We start from the raw sequence: 19,712 nt of genomic DNA on the forward strand, positions 1-19,712 counted from the left end.
ATCTTAGGCAGCACAAGAACAGAACAGCACAGTATACATACAATGTCACATTTCAGCTGGTCTGAGGTCCATTCCTTGTGTTTACTGGCTGAAGAACTCTCATTTTTTCTCAGTAGTGATTTTTTTTAGCATTCAATCAAGCCCTATACTTCCTCAAAGTGATGTTGAGATGTACCTATTGTGGCTATTTGAAATATGTAAAGTGGGCTGTGGGCTGTGGGCTCTGAGCAGAGGAAAGCCATTTCTCTTCTGTTTACTGTGCTCTAATGTAATCCTCTGAAACAGATGTTTTAGTTTGAAGTTTTAGAGAATGAATACATTTTATTCTATAATCTTTTTGATGATATGCAAAATGTAGTGGCTTTGTGGCTGCCAGATCTATGTACTGGAGTAAAAAAAAGAAGTTTAATCTAAAAGGAGATGCCAGAAGTAAACAAACATAATTAAAAGTGACATAAAGTTCTCTCGATAAATACAGTATAAAATCAAATTTTCAAATGCTTATTTCATTTATTAAGGGAAAAGGGTTTTCAAAACGACCTGACCCTATAAAAGCAGTTGCCACCAAACCTAATAACTAGCAGTCAAACATGTGCAAAGGTAATTAGACTTTCACATCACTGAGGAGGAATTGTGTCTCACTCTTCTTTGCAGAATTGCTTTAATTGAGCCACACTGAAGAGGTTTCTAGGATAAATTGCCTGTTTGGTGTTATGCCAAAGCATCTCAATTTGATCCTTGCACGATGTGTTACTTTTGAGATTTTTAGCCTACTTTGCCAGACAGTTTCTAATTAATTGAGTTCTTGATTCAGCAGGTCTGGCAGTAATCAGACCTGGGTGCCTGATTGGTTTTTTTTAAAAAAAAGTCCAGCTGTATTTGGATATTTTTTTCCTCTTAAATAAAACCACCACCACCACCAAAAGTGGATTTTGTATCTTGATGATCTGAAAGATGTAAGTGTGACAAGAATGCAAGTAAATAAATAAATACTATTATTCAATTAAACAAATTTGTACTGATCACTGTATTTATTTTATTCATACCAAACAGTGAATTTCCATTTTTGTTAATTTCAGTGACAGGCCAGTGTGACTTTTAGTGTGGCCAGTGTGACAATTTTCCTTTATCGCATTAGTCTCCTGATGGTGGTGCTTTCTGCACTCTGTAGGGCCTTTAGAAGCCACTGAAGGAAACAAGGAAGGAAGCAGCCTATGAGGCGCGGAGGAGGCTGTGTGAGTGTTGGAATGGGTCACGGCTTTGTTCAACAGTAGGAGGGGAGGGCTGACGGCTACAGTCGCTAAAAGTGTAAAATACAATCAGCCGGGCGGACTATCCTGTCATATCTCTGTGTAGCTGTGTTGCAACGTAACTTCCAGATATTTGTTTCTCCTGGACTCGAAGGATTTCGTCTAAGGGATGTCAAAGCGAGTGCGAAGCAGAGAGGTCTGCGCTGATTGCAGTGCTCCGGGTACGATGCCAGACAAGCTAGCTGTAACGTTAGCTACCCAGCTAACCAGCTAGCCCCCACTATAAGTTATCGGAGTGTCTTGTTAGCCTGCCTAGTTACTGTTACTGCTACTGTACTAACAATTAGCAGTTAGCTGAATTGCTAATTGTAGCGGTTGTATTTTTTCTTGTGGAAACGTTAGGTGTTTTTTTTCTTCTTCTTTTTTCCCCTTTTTTTGAAGGCGTGCCTGTGTAATCACATTAACCTGTCTTATTCTGAACTAGTTGCTTGTCTGTATTTGTTGTCGGGTTACAGTAAGGTTAGTGGTGCGTTAAAGGCAGTATTATTTAATTTCGTAAATAAGGCTGCTCAGAAGACAGCGCTAACTTGCTGATAATCAGTAATGCCGCACAGTGGGTGTTAATGCTTGTGAAAACGTTTCTTGATTATGTCAAAGACTTGAGGGTGGGATACACCTTACCTAAAGCAGTCATGTCTGACTGCAAGTCAGCGAATATCTTCGTCTGGTTAGAGGGAGTTTGTGCTCTGGGTTAAGGCTGTCCGTTACGTTATTCATCAAATATTAGACTCATGGGTTAACAAGCACTGTATCTGTATCGTAGAACCTCGCTGGGCCTCTGTTAACAGGGGTGTGTTGATCTGCGATGAGTGCTGCAGCATCCATCGAGGTCTTGGGAGACACAGCTCTCAAGTCCGACATCTGACTCATTCTCCGTGGCCACACTCACAGCTGCAGGTGGGGAAGAGGGGACACGATCTCCATAAATCAAACACAAAGATGCAAATGAGTACAGTCTGTTCTGCATAATGCAATATGTAAATATATAAGACGACCATGTATGACTAGGAGTCCCCAAAGTAAATGTATTTTCTGCCTATTCTAAAATGTTAATGTGCTTTCTTGTTTAAGATGGTTCAAACACTGTATGGCAATGGAGCTAATTCCATATGGGAGCACAGTCTTCTGGATCCTTCCTCTTCAGTGAGTGGGAAACGCAAAGCCAACCCACAGGACAGAGTGCAGTAAGTTTTATTTTATTTTATTTTTTTAAATATGTCATCGCTGGTTTTTGGTATACTTGATTGCACTTTGATATAAAACTGTATTGGCAAAATTGATTTTCTTTGCTAAGGTCAGTAAACATGCCTAATCAGCCCGCTGTACCATGAACGTCACTCACGGACAGTCAGTCTTAACTTACTTGGAGAACTTACTTGATCAGCTGACAAGCAGGTTAGAAAATAAATACAAAAATATATCTGCAGTGCGGTCTAGCTGATCAGCTACATGATCATGCCGAAAACTGAATTTTAGAAGAGTACCTCCTTTAAAGGTAATGCTTTTTGCGAGGAGTGTTTCCCATCCTTAAGAAGTCATAATACAACAAAAACAAAATCTGTGAAGCAAAGAGATTTGATGTAGTAAAGCCTGTTATAAACACCGTGTCAGTCTGCTGTGTAGCTTAGGGAGTAAAGATAAACAGTCAGCCACATGTAAGCACAGCAGTGCTGTGTCTGACCCGCACACTTGGAGCAAGCGCTTTCATAACTTCTTCCCAAATGCTATTTCTGAGATGGATGCTATCTTATAAGGTTTCCACCACAAGAACTTTCCCTGAGAAACATTTTAAGGATCTTGGGTGCTCAGCAGTTTTAACTGGAAACAGGCTAAATTTAGTTCCTTAAGGTGTAGTTTGAAAGGTTTAGTTCCAGGTGTTCTAAAACAGCTGGAACTGTGGGGGAATTTTGCTGGGACGAATGTTGCTTAGTGGTTAATTACAGACAATTCAGCTAGTTTCTCTTCCACTTCATTCACAATATATGGATTTACTCTGATTGGTGGACGTTGTTTTTTAGATTAAGAAAGTTAGGGTATTTTTACTATAACTATTCTTTCCTATTTGCGTAGATATTTTGTATTAAATCGAGCAATGACAGATACGCTGGAGTTTGGATGTGACTTAAATTGCACCCCTAAGATTCTCTGCTTACGTGACAGCCAGACAAATCTAGCGTTGTGGCAGTATGGTGGTTTACATAACCGATATGTTTCTCTGCCATCAATGTAATGCTGCACATACAAATCTGCAGACCATTATTTAATGTGTCCAATTTAAGTGTTAGCTTCTCGTCAGTGTTTGTCTTAATCATAAACAAAGATAAACAGTGATGTGCTCACTTGAAAACTTGTAATTAATGTCCACATTTTGAGATTGTGAGAGTCTCTTGTTGTTTCCAGTCCTAATAAGACAGAGTTCATCAAGGCAAAATATCAGATGCTGGCGTATGTACATCGGATGCCTTGTCGGGAGGATGACAGTGTGACTGCAAAAGACCTCAGCAAGGTGACAATTTACTCTGTTGTTTCATTTAAACGTTCCTCTTGTAACACTATTAGACGTTCAAAAAAAAGAGGATCTTTGAGACTTTATTATATTACAGCAAGTGTTTGATTTTAATGTTGATGTCTGACCAGTTCCTGTAAATCCAGTCATGAGTTTCCTCAAACTTAACTTGGGCTACTAATATTATGTAGCCCCTCCCCAATGTCACCAAATAGGGCATGGACACGGGGGTATCCTGTGGAGGAAGTTGTCCTCCTGTGGATTGTGAGGGATTGTCGGGTGGGGTCTGTGTAGGTCAAACCTATTCTGGTGCATCCTGTGGATGATTGATTGGATTAGGTTCTGGGGAATGGCAGGCAGAAGGCAGAGGATTGTACTATAAAGCAACATTAATGGCTTAGGGGACTATGTGAAGATTAAAAAAGTTTTCTGTGTCCATGTTTTTACTTGGATTATTAACCATGGTAACTTACGCTGAACACCTAACCTGGTCGGGGGCAGGGTATGTTCTGAGTCTCTGTTTAAAATCATCTGGAAGTGCCACATTTTCAGTGATTCTTTTATTTACAGCATGTTTTAAGTCCCATGTAGATTCTGTGCTGGTGGCAAACTTTTTATATGTGCAGCTTGTTAAGCCATAACTTACTGAAACTACTGAATGAAGTGCTAACTCTGAGTCACAGTGTCCTGGGAACATGCATGTGTTGATTTGTTGATGTAGAAAATGTATTAATGTTGTTCTACTTGATTGGAATCTGCTTCTAAGTCTCGTTTACTCTGCTGGAATTCAGCAACTAGAACACACCAAGAACACCTGTTCAGTCAATAAAATGAATTTCACTTTCCATGTCGCCTTTATTAGGCTGTGGGATGGTAACATTTGTTGTTAAAATGTATCCAGATTAAAGCACAGAGAGCGCACTCTGCAATAAAAAAAACAAAACAAACATTAAATTGAATTAAAATGTTTATATTGTTACTCTGTATACTAAATTGCTAGGTTAAGAATTCTTTTCCTGCATTAATTTCTTGCCTGATTTGCAATAGTGTTGCATTTTACTGTTGTAGTTTTTATGTCCTTAATAGACTTTTAATTACCCTTTTTATATGACCTGTAAAACGCCACTTTTTATGTGACCATGAACAGAGCCTGAAGCAGACACTCTGCTTAAAAGAGGAAGCTGATAACCACCACTGTGATATCCGCTATCTTCAACTGGGGTTTGAATGGTTTTTGAGACCGCTCAGCCAAAAAAAGTCTGGCTGTGTTGAACTTTATTTGTAGAATGGCGTTTCGTTGAATGTCTTGGGCTGCTGCTGTGCTTGGGCTGTTCCTGAAATTTTTTATAGTGTGCAGGGACTGTTGTGCTGCTGGGGCGGCACCTTGTATGGCGATGCGGCTGGTCGTGATGTGTATATGTATATCTCAACAGAACATTGCATTAAAAAGAAATAACCTCTCACCACAGTTATAAGAAGGTCTAAAGCCGACAGTGTCTTCATAATCAGCTGTAACTGATTTTAAACAAGGTTCTTGTTAAATGTCTTTCAGCAACTTCATTCCAGTGTCCGTACTGGGAACCTGGAGACCTGCCTTAGACTCTTATCTTTAGGAGCTCAGGCTAACTTCTTTCATCCAGTAAGTTTGGGGGAATAAGCAGAAAGTCGATTTGGAAGTGGGTGTGATAATACTAATGATTAATCACTGTTTTTTTTTTGTGTTTTTTCTTCCTTCAAATTATAGGAGAAGGGAAACACCCCACTACACATAGCAGCAAAAGCAGGTCAAATATTACAAGCGGAACTGTTGGCAGTTTATGGAGCTGATCCTGGAGCGCTGGACTCGAGTGGGAAGACCCCCATTGATTATGCAAGGTAGAGTATAGCCTGTATTTTTATTTTAACACCTTCAAATGTTCTGATAAAAGGTTTGGGGTTTTGTTTTGTTTTTTGTTTGTTTTGTTTTTTTAGATGAGAGCAGTAAAAATGTTATATTGACACTTGATGTTAATACCACCATAATACCACCAGATAAACTTAGAAGTTTCACTTTTAAGTGGCATTCTGCTTTCAAGCATTTAAGTGGATCATATGTTATAGTCAAGCAAATTTAGGAGCCTTGTTCATTTTCTGCATGTTGGGAAAATGACTTCAGGCATATGCCTTGTATAGAAAACACAGCAAGCTGCGAAACAGTGTTTGGCGTTGTAAAGTTGGGGTTCCTATGTATAACTGGTAGTGCAGCTGCAAGCATCACCTTAAGAGATGCAATCCAGCTCATTGGTGGCTGTGATACAGGAAATGATGCACAACATGAAGATGTAAAAATACACAGGGAAAAAAAAATAGCTGTGCTCTTGCTTTACATGTTGTAACTTGTGGAAATGTTAGCCTGATACTTAAACAGCAAGTGACAGAAAGTAGTCAGCAATACAAAACAGAAGGACAAACACAGCTAAGCTGGAAATGGAGGGGACGGGGGAATATTGTCACCCGCTGAAACGGCTAAAATATTTAACATGCCTTTTACAATGCTAGACAAAAAGTGGCTTTATGTCCGAGTCTGACTAATTCAATGAAACGAGTAAGGCAGAAGAGAAAGGAGGAATTCAGTTCTGCAGTGAGCTGTTGACTCAGCTTGGTTAGTTTATATTAAGTTTCAATTAAGCTCAAGTTAAAAAAAATGTCACTGTGGACCTTGATATTTATCTTCAGTCTCGTCCACTCTGTTATCATTTCCACAGCCAGATCAAACTGGAATCTAACCAAAATCTACATTTGATTTTTAAATATAATTATTGATGTGTAAACTGACAGTAACAGAATGCAGGTGAAGACAACAGATGAGACTATGGAAACTTGTTTCCACCACTGGGGAAAAAAAATATTGTTAAAGTTGGTTTGAACTTTACTAACTTAAAAAAAACCTTTAAAAGGATTTATTAACTTGAAGCTTTCAAATGATAACCTGAAATTTTGACTTTCAAATGGCAAAAAAAAGTGGCAGAAAGAGGCTTCCATAACAGACGGGGTCATTTAAGTTGGGACTTAAATCGGACTTTAGTCATTTGCAGTGCAAAAAATATTGGAAGGTTTTAGACTTCTATTTAAAAATGGTCCTCAGCAAGATTAAAAGCGTCAGCGTGCATTAAAATGAAATGCAGTCGGCACACGTTGAGAAAATCTCACTTTTAAGTTCATTTAGTCCAAAATTTAGAATCTGAAGGTCACTTAAGACTCATCTTCACTCAGAAAACCTCACACCAACTCCAACATAATGCCAGTGGTGTGAGGCATTTTTACATCAGTTCAGCAAATTACAACATGTTGTTGTTATTCCCTGATCCATTTTTTTTTGTTTTTAATTTAATCAGTACAGTCAGCAAAGTTTACAAGGAGGAAGGAGATTTATCAATGACTCTACTATTACACTGATGACTGATTATCAAAACAGTTACGTTTATGTAGTATAAGAAGACAAGATAACACATAGATGGGATGATAAGACTTAATGTGCTCTGCTGTGTGGTTTGATATTGTCTGTATGAATGAGGAAATAGCGTGTCTGACTGCTGTTTAAAGCACGGGAGGTGAAAAGTCATAGAAAACCTCAGATTGTTGAGGAAAGCCTGCCAATGAGCAAGTTACTTTCAGAGAGTCTGTTACCCTGGTAACTCACTCAGTTTAAGGTAACACTCCTTATTGGACAGAAGTTAAACAAACTTTTACTGATGCCGTCCCCACAGTCTGCAGAAACCAACAAGCAAACCTGTTATTTATGATGGTTTTCGTCAAATTGAATGTTGTAGTGCTGTAATAAATATTTTATTGTTGTGAAACAAAATTATTTTGAAAATCATTCCAAATAGTGGAATAGTATGGGAATACATAATTTAAAATCTGACGCTGACATTGTAAAGTACCTGAGATATTTTTAGCTGTAGTTCATTAGCATATTTCTAAAAGTTGACCTTTTTATTCCTTACCTCTGCAGACAAGCTGGGCATCAGGAGTTGGCAGAGAGACTAGTGGAGATCCAGTATGAACTCACTGACCGACTAACATTTTATCTTTGTGGACGCAGACCAGGTAAATGCAGTAAATCAGTCAAGCACAGCTGCAGCTTTGGAGGAATGTATTCAATAGCTTTAAAATGGCTTTCAATCATTTTTATGCAAAAACTGTTAACATTAACTTAAAAAAAGATTTTTTCTTATCCTGGTTTTTATCCTGTGTTCCTTCCATTCTATTTAAACAAAATCTGAATAAAGATCTTGTTTTCTGGAGTCTAATATTTAAAATATTTTGTGCAAACACACTGAAAAATATTAAGAATACAAAATTGGACAGATAAAACAAATTACATTAAGATCAAATCATATATGATAAAAAAATAAACAGATTATATACATATCACCAGCTTTATAAATCACCACTTCCAACTTTGTTATCCTCACCACACCAGTGGGTCAGTCCCTGCCAAAAATAAAAACCCCTTACAACTTTCGGTTGTGAAAATATTTGAAACATTATCTCTTCATTGTTGTGCTACAGATCACAGAAATGGGCAACACTTCATCATTCCTCAGATGGCAGACAGGTAAATGTTAAAGCTTTTAATTTGAAAAAAATTAGATCTGGTAATGGGTTAATGTGAGTTTCCATTGATATGATATTTCTCTTGTGCTGCATTGGATGGATAAGAAATAAGTAAGTTTCTCATTTTTGCCACGAGCCACTATTCTTATGAGTGCGGAGCCTTTTTCTGCAGGATAAATAAACTTTGTGAATTTCTCCATTTAAAGCAGCCTGGATTTGTCAGAGTTTGCAAAAGCTGCAAAGAAGAAGCTGCAGTCGGTAAGACGTTTTTACATGGGTTTTGTTTCACATGACATTTACAGTGTAGCCTCTTCTTCATCTACTGTTTATTCTTTAGGAAACAGAAGTGCTAATTCTGCTTTACTTTGCCGTAGCTAAGCAACCATCAGTTTGAAGAGCTAGCCATGGATGTTTATGATGAAGTCGACAGAAGAGAAACGGATGCAGGTTGAATTACAAGAACTGTTTTAAAATAAAAAAATCACACCGTCTATAAAGCTCTTTTAAATTTTGTTTAAACATTATGTGCATCTTGCTTTTTTTCAGTGTGGCTGGCCACTCAGAACCACAGCACACTGGTAACAGACACCACAGTTGTGCCTTTTCTGCCTGTCAATCCTGAGTACTCATCTACCAGAAACCAGGCGAGTGCTGGCACCTTATGTCCTCATGTTAAAACTTCACTTCTTTGTGTGTGACTAGCAGATTTGGTAAATGGTTTGGTTTTAATCCATTTGCTTTCTCAGGGTCGTCAGAAATTGGCAAGGTTTAGTGCTCACGAATTTGCCACACTGGTCATCGATATTCTAACAGATGCTAAGCGACGGCAGTGGGGTAATTCCTGTGAAAGTCCCAAAGGTAGGACATGATTGTCGCCTTGAGGCGACTGTTGTTGTGATTTGGTGCTATATAAATAAAATTGAATTGAATTGAAAAATTGTTTTCCACTTGTAGCACATGTTAAATTCCCCTGCTAATCTACTTTTGTTTTTTGGGCTATATTACGTTTTTAAATGTCCTACTTAGCATATGAACACAAGAACATTTTAAAAAGCAGCGGGGGGGGGGGTTAGGGACCTAAATTTGTTAGCCTATAATAAGATGCAGAAAGTGTTTTCTTTGTAGTTCAAATGTGGAGCGAAATATAGACAACGCTACAGTACACAGGCAACAATTAAAGTTTCAACCATGTGTGAATCGGGGCTTAATAACGTCCTGCATGCTGCAACTCACAGAAAACCAAGAAAAGTTGTAATCGGTCACTATAAAGAATGCTGGGTGTTGGATTCAATAAATAAAAAGGGACTGAAACAGCTGCCTGTAGCCAGCACTACTGTTTGATCCCTAGTCCTTTGATCTTCGGCTCTGCTTTCAGATAATGTGGAGCTGATCCTTCAGGGAATAGACGGTCACCACAACAGTGAGGGCCAGGATAATGACCAGCCAGATTACGATAGCGTGGCATCAGATGAAGATCCGGTCCAAGAAGCAACATGTGGGGACAGCTGCAATGATGGAAGGACCAAGGTTAATGTCTCTTGGAGCCTGTTATTCCATTGCTTACTGTAGGCTTTACTTGTAATACCGATCAAATGAATCCTATCTTGTGTCCATATGCATGTTTCACTGCAGAGCTCAGAGTCTTCTGACCTGTCTGATGGACCAATCACAGTGCAAGAATTTATGGAGGTGAAGAGCGCCCTCACTGCATCAGAAGCCAAAATACAACAGCTTCTGAAAGTCAACTGTCACCTTAGTGAAGAGCTACGTTTGATGCAGAGCAAGGTTAGTTAAGACGCAAAACTCGAGGTCACTTTACGTGTCACATCGTCTCTGGTGTTTCTTGTTCTGGTTAGCAACATTATTATGCAGTTTATATTTAAAAATAACACCCATTAGCTTAATCCTTAAGTTGTGTTTAACATGTAATCATAGTATAGCCCAACTCAGGATAGATGGGATGTATCACTGTCTTTACCCTAAAATGCTTTCTTGACTCTACACAGTCTTAAATGGTTAAACTGTTTTTTATATATGTACGTGGGTACACTGGGTAACATGGGTACACTGTGGTCATAAAGTCATGGACATGGTCAACAACAATACTTGGGTAGCTATGGTGTTTAAATGATGGTCATTTGGTACTAAAGGGTCCAAAGTGTGCAAAGACAATATCTCCCACAACATTTGAACACCACCACCTGCCTGAACAGTTGTTCTTCGAATCATTCAAATTCTGATCCTATCATCAAAATGTCACAGCAGAAATTGAGACTCATCACAGCAGGTCAATTTTCTTTTGTCCAGTTTAGGTGAGCCTGTACAAGTTACCTGCTCTAAGCTCACAGGAGCTATGTATAGTGTGGTCTTCTGCTGCTGTAGCCCATCTGCTTCAAGATTCCACCTGTTGTTCTTCTTCTGCACGCGCTGGTTATAATAAGTGGTTATTTGAGTTAATGTTGCCTTCCTGTTAGACTGGCTGATTAGATATTTTGTGTTAATAAGCAGTTAGATGTAACTGAAAATCAGTTTAGGAAGTCATACCGTTGTTTTTTTGTGAACAGAGAAAATGGTTACAATGCGTCTGGATGCGTTAAAATTCCTCTGACAAGCATTAACAGTCACCAGATTTCAAATTGCAAAGCAGTATTTTATGTTATAGATGTTTTGTGATGTAAACTCAAATCCTATTTCAGATCTTAAAAGTCAACCCACAGAGGACATTTTGCTCCATAGCATAAATCTGCAATGATTATTTAGGAACAACCTAAATGCAGAAAACAACTAGAGTTAGCTTTTTCCATTACACAAATGTCAGCAAGTTAGGTTCCTGACTTGTAGACCCACAATCCACAACTGTCTAATTTATACTATTTATTTCAGGCATGCCGCATCACTCACTTCCTCATGTCTTGGTATTTCGAAAGTCCCTCTGTTCCCCGGTGGTATTCAAACATGCACATTTTTACAGTTCTGCGTGTTTTGTGAAACAGTCGTGTTTACTTTGCCCTTCTCTCTGGCAGAAAAGTAGCTAGGCAGAGCCGAACAAAATGCCTGTGGATGTAGAGACTGATGTGCAACAAAATCGGTCAACAAAGGCTTTTTTTTTTTTTTAATTTTTAAATGTTTTTATTTTTTTAGAGAAAATATACATTCAAGTTCTTACAATACTGATTGATAATAGGAAAGACTGTTTCTCTATTACTGCATTTTCTGATGTAATTTGTTTTATAAGTTATATCATTCATTGTTGCACTCAGAAACGTAAACTAAAGCAAAGAACAAAATTGTAGACAACCCAGTTTTTGTGTGGTCTATACTCCTCGTGGTTCATCAGAATCCCAGGTTTATTTTATTGATGCCTCTCAACTTTACCTCGGGTATGTCCGATATTTTTACATGTTGACATGCTTATTTTTACATGGTAATACCTACTTTTTGTTTCTTGAAGCTGTTTTTTTCAGTGTAAGCACTGTTTGTGTAAATAAGGGCAACCCTCTCTGTGGCACTTTGTCAGGGAGTGTCGCACTTCAAGATGTGTGGGTTTTTGTTTTTTTTTCCTCAACATACATTGTCAGCATTTCATTTGTCAAGGAAGGAAGCCTTTTGTTGTTTGAAGGACCTTGAGCAGAAACAAGAACAAAACAGAGATGAAGATAAGCTGAACCTTATCCGAATAGCTTCCCACCTGGAGGCCTAGCTATAATCTACTCTATTATTGATGCCGCGCCCGGCTTTTGTGTGGAGATCAGCTCACAGTTAAGAGTCAAATTGAAAGATGTTTTTGTTCTCCACAGCTGAACTCCCTGCAGACTGAAAACACAACACTGCGATGGCAAACCCCCAGCGGACAGCAGCACCCCCAGGGCCTCTTTGGTCGACAGCAACCTCGCGGAGGCCGCGCCAGGTCCATGTATGAGACGGGCTCTACTCCAAGGCAGTACCCCCACCGAGTCGACACGGCTCGGCATGACGATGGAGTCATTTTACAACCCTTCCCTACCAATGTAAGCACAGAAGTACAACTGTTTTCATTCTTAATTTATCAAAGTGGTGATGCCTGGCTTGGGGCTGGTGTTGTTGTTTTTTTTTAATTCATTCATTCATTCATTGCATCTCAATAGAGTATGCTCAACTTGGTTTGACCCCTTTCTAGATTGGTAGGGGTCCTTTGGGGACGGCTGCTTCCTCCCTCCCTACCTTCCCCTCTTCCCTCTCCTGGTCGTGGGATGAGAGATCTCGAAGGGTTAAGTACTGAAAATTCCCGCGGCTCAGACGCAGCCCCAGGGGACGGTGAAAACTGTCCTCTTTGACCCCACAGTCTTCTCTCTCCTGACCTGTGTCTATAAACTGCCTTTTCTCAGCATCTCCTGCCTGCATGCATGCACTGCAGTGCCTCTGCTACAGTTCAGTTTCTGAACAACCCCAGCTTCTCATTGTCAAAAGTGCTGACATGTTGCATCAGAGATGGCTGCTTGAATAATCCGACAGCTGAATCCAGTATATATGAAAGATGTATAACGGATCACCACATTGTGCTTTTTAGTGATAACTTTCCAATAAAACAGAGGACAGTTGACACCTTCGCGTCTACTAATCGCATCCTGGGCAGTGCAGCTGTGCTCCGCCACATGAACTGATTGTATCATTTCTGCCTTTTTTTTTCTCTTCACAGTGAGATGTCTTAATAATAATGTGATCACAGGTTTGATTTCAGAATTGCATGTTTCTAATTTCTGTGCGGCCACATTTGCTGCTGTGATAATAACTTTGTCTAATCACATACAGTATATACTGTGTTTGATTGATGGTTGTCCACTGACATTCCTACAGGGCTGTAGTCTGGAAGGACAGAGTACAGTGCTGGAGAATGACTATGACACTACACCCAATCACTCTGAATTGGAGGAGAGTGGGTAAGATCTTCTTCTGTTAACTGTTGATTTTAAAGACTAAAACACCATTTTCTCTGTATAGGTTTAAAATGAAGGGCACTTTGATCACAAATATAAAACATCAAAGAAGCCCCTTTGCGAGATTTGCTTACTCTCTCCTGAAAGTAGTGCATGCATCACATTTTTTAATATACCAACTGTTCAAAGCAAATGGAACAAGTTATGAGTTAAGGTTAAAAAAAGGATAAGCCTTTCCCCCTGTTTCTTGTCTCGAGACATGACAGTATTGATGTAGCAGAAGCTTACAAAGTTAAAGGTCACATGAACGGAGAACGGGAAGCCAGATGTGGATTAGTTTTGACAGGTGTTTAGGAAAAAAGGGCTTTGAGCCGTACAGCCTGCATGCATGGTTCAATGAAATAATATACAGTTTCCAAAAATATTTTGACATATAAGCCAAATTCTAACATTTATGAATTTTATTAGATAAGATTAATCTTATTTTAAAGAAAAAAATAGGAGTAAATCTAATTAAGTAAGGGTATACCACTTACCTCTTGGTATACCAAGAAATGTTCTACTAGTCTCTTGAGAGGCAGCTGAGGACCGCCACAACAGCGACCCGGTCAGCCTGCCCAATGGAAAATGGGAGATTAGGAGCAGCTGAACTTTCAAAATAAGAGCGAGGGGATTTTCCACTAATAAAGCCATTTCATTATTCCCCCCAATTATGAAAAAATTGCATTAAATTGCAGGATTTGTAGTATCAGTTAAAACCTTCACCGTTCAAGTGAAGTCTGTCGGTAAACACTGCACCCACCTATGGCCTCACTACAGATCACAGTTATTTAGAATATTGTCCTCTGTAATTCATCCTCCTTTAGCTTGTAGAAGCCTGAGCCTGTCTTTAGCCTGAAATCTACCAGTTTCTGTAAAAAGCTGTTTCTTTCACAAAGTAGAGTTTTTCTTTTGTCCAAACTCCACCCAACAGGTACTTTCAGGTCAACTCTCTGTGTGATACTTTTTGTTTTCATCTTGATTTCATTATCCTCTTCAAAAGATCCACCTTTGTTGTATAATTCATTGTTTGGTGGGTTCTTTACGTAACACTCCTGTAAGAAGATCAGTTGTCAGTTTTCTGTTTTTACTTGTAGCAGCCCTCTTGCTGCCTCTGAAGCAGCCCACCAGGGGGAGGAGGGCGAGGAGGATGCTACCCTGCCTTGCACAGAGGACGTCATCTGTAAGACGGAGCAGATCACTAAGAACATCCAGGAGCTTCTGAGAGCTGCCCAGGAGACCAAACATGAAAGGTATTGAGCAGTTATATGAATAACATGTAATGTGATATTTATACAAAATGAGCCAAGTTATATTTCAAAAACATCTGAAATTTCTAGCTATTCAAAGTAAAATCTTTTCACCCGATGTGCTGTGAACCTCAGTTTTTACACAGTCTGGCTCAGTTTCCATGCTTGTATTTCTGTCATTCTGCCCGATTTATTTAAGAGCCCACTTCGCCCAGGTGCTTATAGGTCAGTGGTTTTCAAAAGTTGTGTATAGGCCCGGGCCTGGATGATGTCTTGCATCGTAAGGAACTAAAAGTCTCCTTATTTTCACCCGAGTTGCAGAATGAATACAGTTACTCACATATTGTAGAAAACCAAGCAGCACTCTGATTTTCAGCCCTGTTTAGGATCCCTCTGTGTGAGTCTGCCAAGTGTGGCTCTTAGGTCTGTCAATGCAGCTAACAGGAAACAAACGGCACATGATCTTATTTTCCCCTGTGGCTTGCCAAGTCCACAGTAGTTACTTGTTTATTAATAAATTCTTTATTATTTTACTGTAGTTTTTTTTTTTTTTTTTTTAACTGTTCCACACTGCTAACTGTTTTCCTTTTTGTAGGTTATTGCTTACATCGTCTCACTTTTTCTTTTGTGTAAATATCTTGAGATTAACAATGTTTGCCATCTAGCTCCAGGTATATGAGCAGCTACGTGGTTAAATGCTGCTGAACTTGCGTGTCGCTTCTAGAAACACTAGCTGGTTAAAATAATAGTTCATATTTTATTAATGAACTAGAGCCATTGTCTCTCTGGGATGGGAAGTTGTAAATAAGAACGGTGGAAAGTATAACGCACAGCTGTGTGAACCAGCACGATTCTGCTCGACTAAACTGGCATACAACCACTCAACTGAAGCAGTGTATAAACAAACAAGGACAGGCTGCTGGTACTAGCATGTTAGCACTGCCTACGTTAGCAATGTGGGTGCACAACAATCAGACATTATATGTGTGTACACATTTGAGTGGCATCAAAGAAAATTTGATTTGATTATTGAAAGATGTGCTTCATTCAAATGGCTTTAAAAGATAAATAACACACATCGACTGTTTCAGTCTGTTCACATTTTTAAAAGGTTGTGCTGCTGATCAAGGCAGCAGATTTTGAAATGGTGTGAAATACATGTCCTTCATGGTGTGGCCCTACCCAGAAATGCCATTCACTGCTTTCATATAACAGAAAGGTGCCAACTATTGTTTTTAAATGATCACTTATTCTGTATTTATTTACTGTACAATGTTGAAAACAGTTGAATGAAATCTTAAATAGCAACATACTATTACACCCCGTTGTTCTTTTTGATCGTTTTGAGAAAGGTTTGTGGAGAAAAATCACCCGTTCATCCCTTTTGTCTCCTCCTACTGCAGCTTTCTGCCTTGCTCTGAAAAAATCTGCATGGCTGTGACGGAGATGGCTGCCCTGTTTCCCAAGGTAAGATGACTCCGTTCCAGCAGCTCGGTGTCCAGTGGAGCAATTTGCTTTGTCTGACAACAGCTGAAGGCAGTTGTTTTCACACATGAACTCCTGAAAATGTCAGGAGAATAAGGTCGGGACATTGTCAGAAGCGGCACTTTATCACATGTAGCATGCAACAGGATATAATCTTTATTAAGCCAAATACTCTTTGAGGGTGTTGCTTGAGTGAAACTCGCTGTATTCTCACATCAGACGGACTTTGTAATAGAGACCCAACAGAGTAAAGAGTGCTTAATGTCTGATCCGACCAGATCTGACATTTTGTTCTCATAGCTTGGCTGGATGTGTAAAAGCAGCTTAAAAATATTTGTCAAGATAGGTGGCACCTGCTTGTTCCATTGCTTATATTGGATCTTGTTTTACCATCGAATATTTACCTTGTTGTAGTCGCATAGAAATCCAGTGCCTGCCTAACACATAAAGTGATTACGAACGCTTTCATGTCCTCGCCTTATCAAATCTCCTTCCCTCCTACCTTCAGAGGCCGTCCTCAGAGACAGTGCGAGGGTCTCTGTGTCTGCTGACTTCAAGTGCTAGCCGGCTCCACGGAGAGTGCCAGAAGGCCGCAGAACACAACCTCAGCCCGTCGGACATCCAGCTGGTCACTCAGCAGGTCATTCAGTGCGCCTATGACATAGCCAAAGCTGCCAAACAACTTGTTACTGTGACAACCAAAGAAAACAACAACTAACTAAACTCCAAAGACACTCCCAATGCGCCAAACATACAGCATATAAATGATGTTAATCAATGGTTTCCTTTTTTTCCCCCCATATTAATCAGTGTAAGCTTTTGTGTACATTCCTGGAGGTGGAGAAAAAAATATAACATGCAAAATCATAGCTCAATCAAAAGCTTTATTTATTTTGTTGTTTTTATACCATGGTAATAAAAAGTACATATATATATATGGGGGGAAAAAACTACGTGTTCTTTACCTCACAGATTGAATCTATTCAGTTTCCGGAAGTGCAGTGTTGCCTGTGTATATAAAAGCAATTAGAACAAACAGTTTTGCATTATCCGTTTCCTTCTAGAGGACACTATCAGTCATTAGCTGTGCTCACTGAGGTCCGCTTTCTGGTACTCATAGACGATCAAATGTCTTACCTAGCAGCAATGATCAGAACAGATGAGCTACTCCAATCACATTTGTTTGTTTTGTTTTATTTTTCTTTAAGACGCAGTTGCAGTGTTCATTGTTCTTGAATCATTGTGGTGTCGCTTGCTTAAAGTTCAATTGTTTGTTCAGTAAGCCAACTGTGATTATAAAAGCAGCTTCAGTGTATCGAGCACCGTGTGTCCAGACTTTCAGTCCATCCAGCAACTCCAGCAGTTTCAGTCCATCTGCTGGTTGAAAAAGTGTTTATAAGTAAAGTATCAATAGTTTTGGGGTTTTTTTCTTTTTTGACTTATAATGTTACAGCCATACTTAAGATGTTCTGTGTGTGTGCGTGTGTGAGCGTTGGCCTCAGTGGCCTGTGTGAAATCCATTTTGAATCAATTTTACTAGCGTTATGCAAATATGTAAGATGTATGTATCCATGTAATTCTTTATCAGAATAATCCAAATGCTATTCTATTTATAAACTGTATGTCATACCTCTAAGAAAATATCAATGTTTATTTTCATAAGCTTTGGTTTAACACGATGCTCGGCGCAGGCTAACGTTTTTGTTCTGAGCTCTGGGACGTCTCAGCCGGCAGTTAGTTATAGGAAACGTGTGGTCTGTTTATTTTAGTGTGGTGTTTTAACTCCAGTATTTTAGACGCTTCATGTGGTCGAGTATGTACCGCCTACGGCTTACAGCCAATGATAATGTAATTGTACCCTCAGTTCTAGAATAGCTGTTGTAGAACACGGGTCTAATGTGACACTCGCTGTGAGCCAGATGTGTTTGAACCAGGTGTGGAAGGAAAACTGGAATACGCTGCACGACAAGTGGACGGCAGGGTCGCGCTCTTATTGCAGGGTCCTTACTGTGCAATTTAAAGTGTAATGTAATTGGTGCTAGATAAAGAAAAAAACTAACTAATTTATCACTGCTCAATTTCCTTATAGAGGACTACCTGTTAGAATGTGTTAAAGAAAATCTAAAGCACCCGTTCAACTGTAACCACCGCAGTATGAACATGCACATTCATTTCTATCGAAAACTGCTTTCTTAGGTGGCTGGGTGAGGATCAAAAAGACATTTAGATGTATCCTTAAAACGTCTTCAGTGCACATGAGTATACTGTTCATTTCTTAGTTGCTTAAGTCTTCTTAGACATGTTTTTGAGAGAATATTAAACCATTTGTTAAGGTCTGCATACTGGTTTTTTTTTATGGTTTTCACCTGCATAACATGATCTAGAAGTTTGTTCATGTCACAGAGATCAGTTTTTAAAAATTTTTTATAACTGTTTTCTAATTTTTTTTAGTCTGGTTTTGGTGGTCTGGTGAGAATGATTACTTACATTTAGCTTTACCATTGTACTGCATCCTTGTTATTTTCTGCTTAAGGTTGCAAAGCAGGGGTGTCAAACTCTGGGCCACTTTAAGGTGCTAAAGTACACATTTAATAAACCTATCAATAATAACAGTGATGATGAGCAGTCAGAGATGGCTTGAGAAACTAGTCGTTCAGTGTGTTGACAGATTTTTACACCCGATCCCCTTCCTGATGCAACCCCTAAGGGTTTTAGGTTTCTTCACAGGATGGAACTTGAGATCTTTTGGTTATTACATGACTGTGTAAACCTCAACACTCAGAAAAATAGGTGCAAGTTTAACAGAACATGTCCGTTTTTCTACATTATAAAGAACTGAAACCCGTCAGCAAAACAGCTCTCTAGGCTTACACTTTAGGAAATAAATAATTAAAGAAGCACTGACGGCTCATTATCCAGACTCATTTCCAGAAAATGTGCTATTTTTAGTGAGGACTGTAAAAATGGGGAATGTTATTCCATTAAACTGTTATTTAATTGGATACTAAATATTTAAAAAAAAATGTTTTCATATTACTTAGTGTAGCTTCGCAGGCCACAAATGATATCAGTGTTAGAAATAAAGCTTTAAAACGTATAAAAATACAGTTAAAAGTTTGAATTTTTTTGCCCTCCTGGACTCGATTGGACCCTTTGGCGGGCTGTTCTGGCCTCTGTACCCTATGTTTGACACCTTTGTCTTAAAGGAACACTAGGTTTTACTGAATAACATGGTCTGATCTCATATGGTCTGGTAGTAGAGCATTATGTAAAGTATGCAGGTGGTTACAGCAAACCTAAGAAGGCTGTCTATTAGAAAATAAATACCACTGCCATTCATCTCTTAAAAACCAGCCATAGTACCTCTGTGAGCAAAATGTAACGCAAAAAGCAATTTAAGTAGCATATAAATACTTCATAGACTGCCACTTTTTAAAAGCACATAAACTACTGACTTTATAATGTTATAATGCACGTATTCAGTTACTTCCACCCTGGAGTCAAACCCGTCATTTAACTCCCTGTAACTTGGAGCCTGCCCTACCTGTGGTTCGAATCAATCCCTGCCTTAGGTATAATAAAGTCATTCATACCTCATCTTTTCTCCTCG

General features: G+C 39.1%; 1 protein-coding gene across 3 annotated transcripts; it reads left to right on the forward strand.

The window, feature by feature from the left end:
• The first annotated feature begins 1,235 nt into the window (after positions 1–1,235).
• git2b (G protein-coupled receptor kinase interacting ArfGAP 2b) lies at positions 1,236–19,699 on the forward strand. Of its 3 annotated transcripts, none has more exons than XM_031742479.2 (20): positions 1,236–1,471; positions 2,074–2,207; positions 2,382–2,494; positions 3,711–3,816; positions 5,369–5,455; positions 5,561–5,691; positions 7,811–7,905; positions 8,371–8,416; positions 8,622–8,673; positions 8,790–8,862; positions 8,962–9,059; positions 9,162–9,273; positions 9,791–9,942; positions 10,048–10,200; positions 12,213–12,422; positions 12,572–12,661; positions 13,249–13,331; positions 14,465–14,620; positions 16,021–16,084; positions 16,611–19,699. In XM_031742479.2, exons 1-20 carry the CDS (start codon positions 1,420–1,422, stop codon positions 16,818–16,820), a joined length of 2,217 nt encoding a protein of 738 aa, XP_031598339.1. In that variant the 5' UTR covers positions 1,236–1,419; the 3' UTR covers positions 16,821–19,699. The 3 variants fall into 3 exon arrangements, with proteins under 3 accessions (XP_031598339.1, XP_039470638.1, XP_031598341.1); XM_039614704.1 differs by having other exon boundaries at positions 8,625–8,673; XM_031742481.2 differs by lacking the exon at positions 12,572–12,661.
• The last annotated feature ends 13 nt before the right edge of the window (positions 19,700–19,712 follow it).

This window comes from Oreochromis aureus, linkage group 7, assembly GCF_013358895.1.
Source record: "Oreochromis aureus strain Israel breed Guangdong linkage group 7, ZZ_aureus, whole genome shotgun sequence".
Taxonomy (NCBI): domain Eukaryota; kingdom Metazoa; phylum Chordata; class Actinopteri; order Cichliformes; family Cichlidae; genus Oreochromis; species Oreochromis aureus.

Bases quoted from the DNA above. Each gene is read 5' to 3' on its own strand.
- git2b (XM_031742479.2), top strand. From the start codon at position 1,420: ATGTCAAAGCGAGTGCGAAGCAGAGAGGTCTGCGCTGATTGCAGTGCT. The intron at 8,417-8,621 runs GTAAATGTTAAA...CTCCATTTAAAG, and splicing joins ATTCCTCAGATGGCAGACAG to CAGCCTGGATTTGTCAGAGT. The intron at 8,863-8,961 runs GTTGAATTACAA...GCTTTTTTTCAG, and splicing joins CAGAAGAGAAACGGATGCAG to TGTGGCTGGCCACTCAGAAC.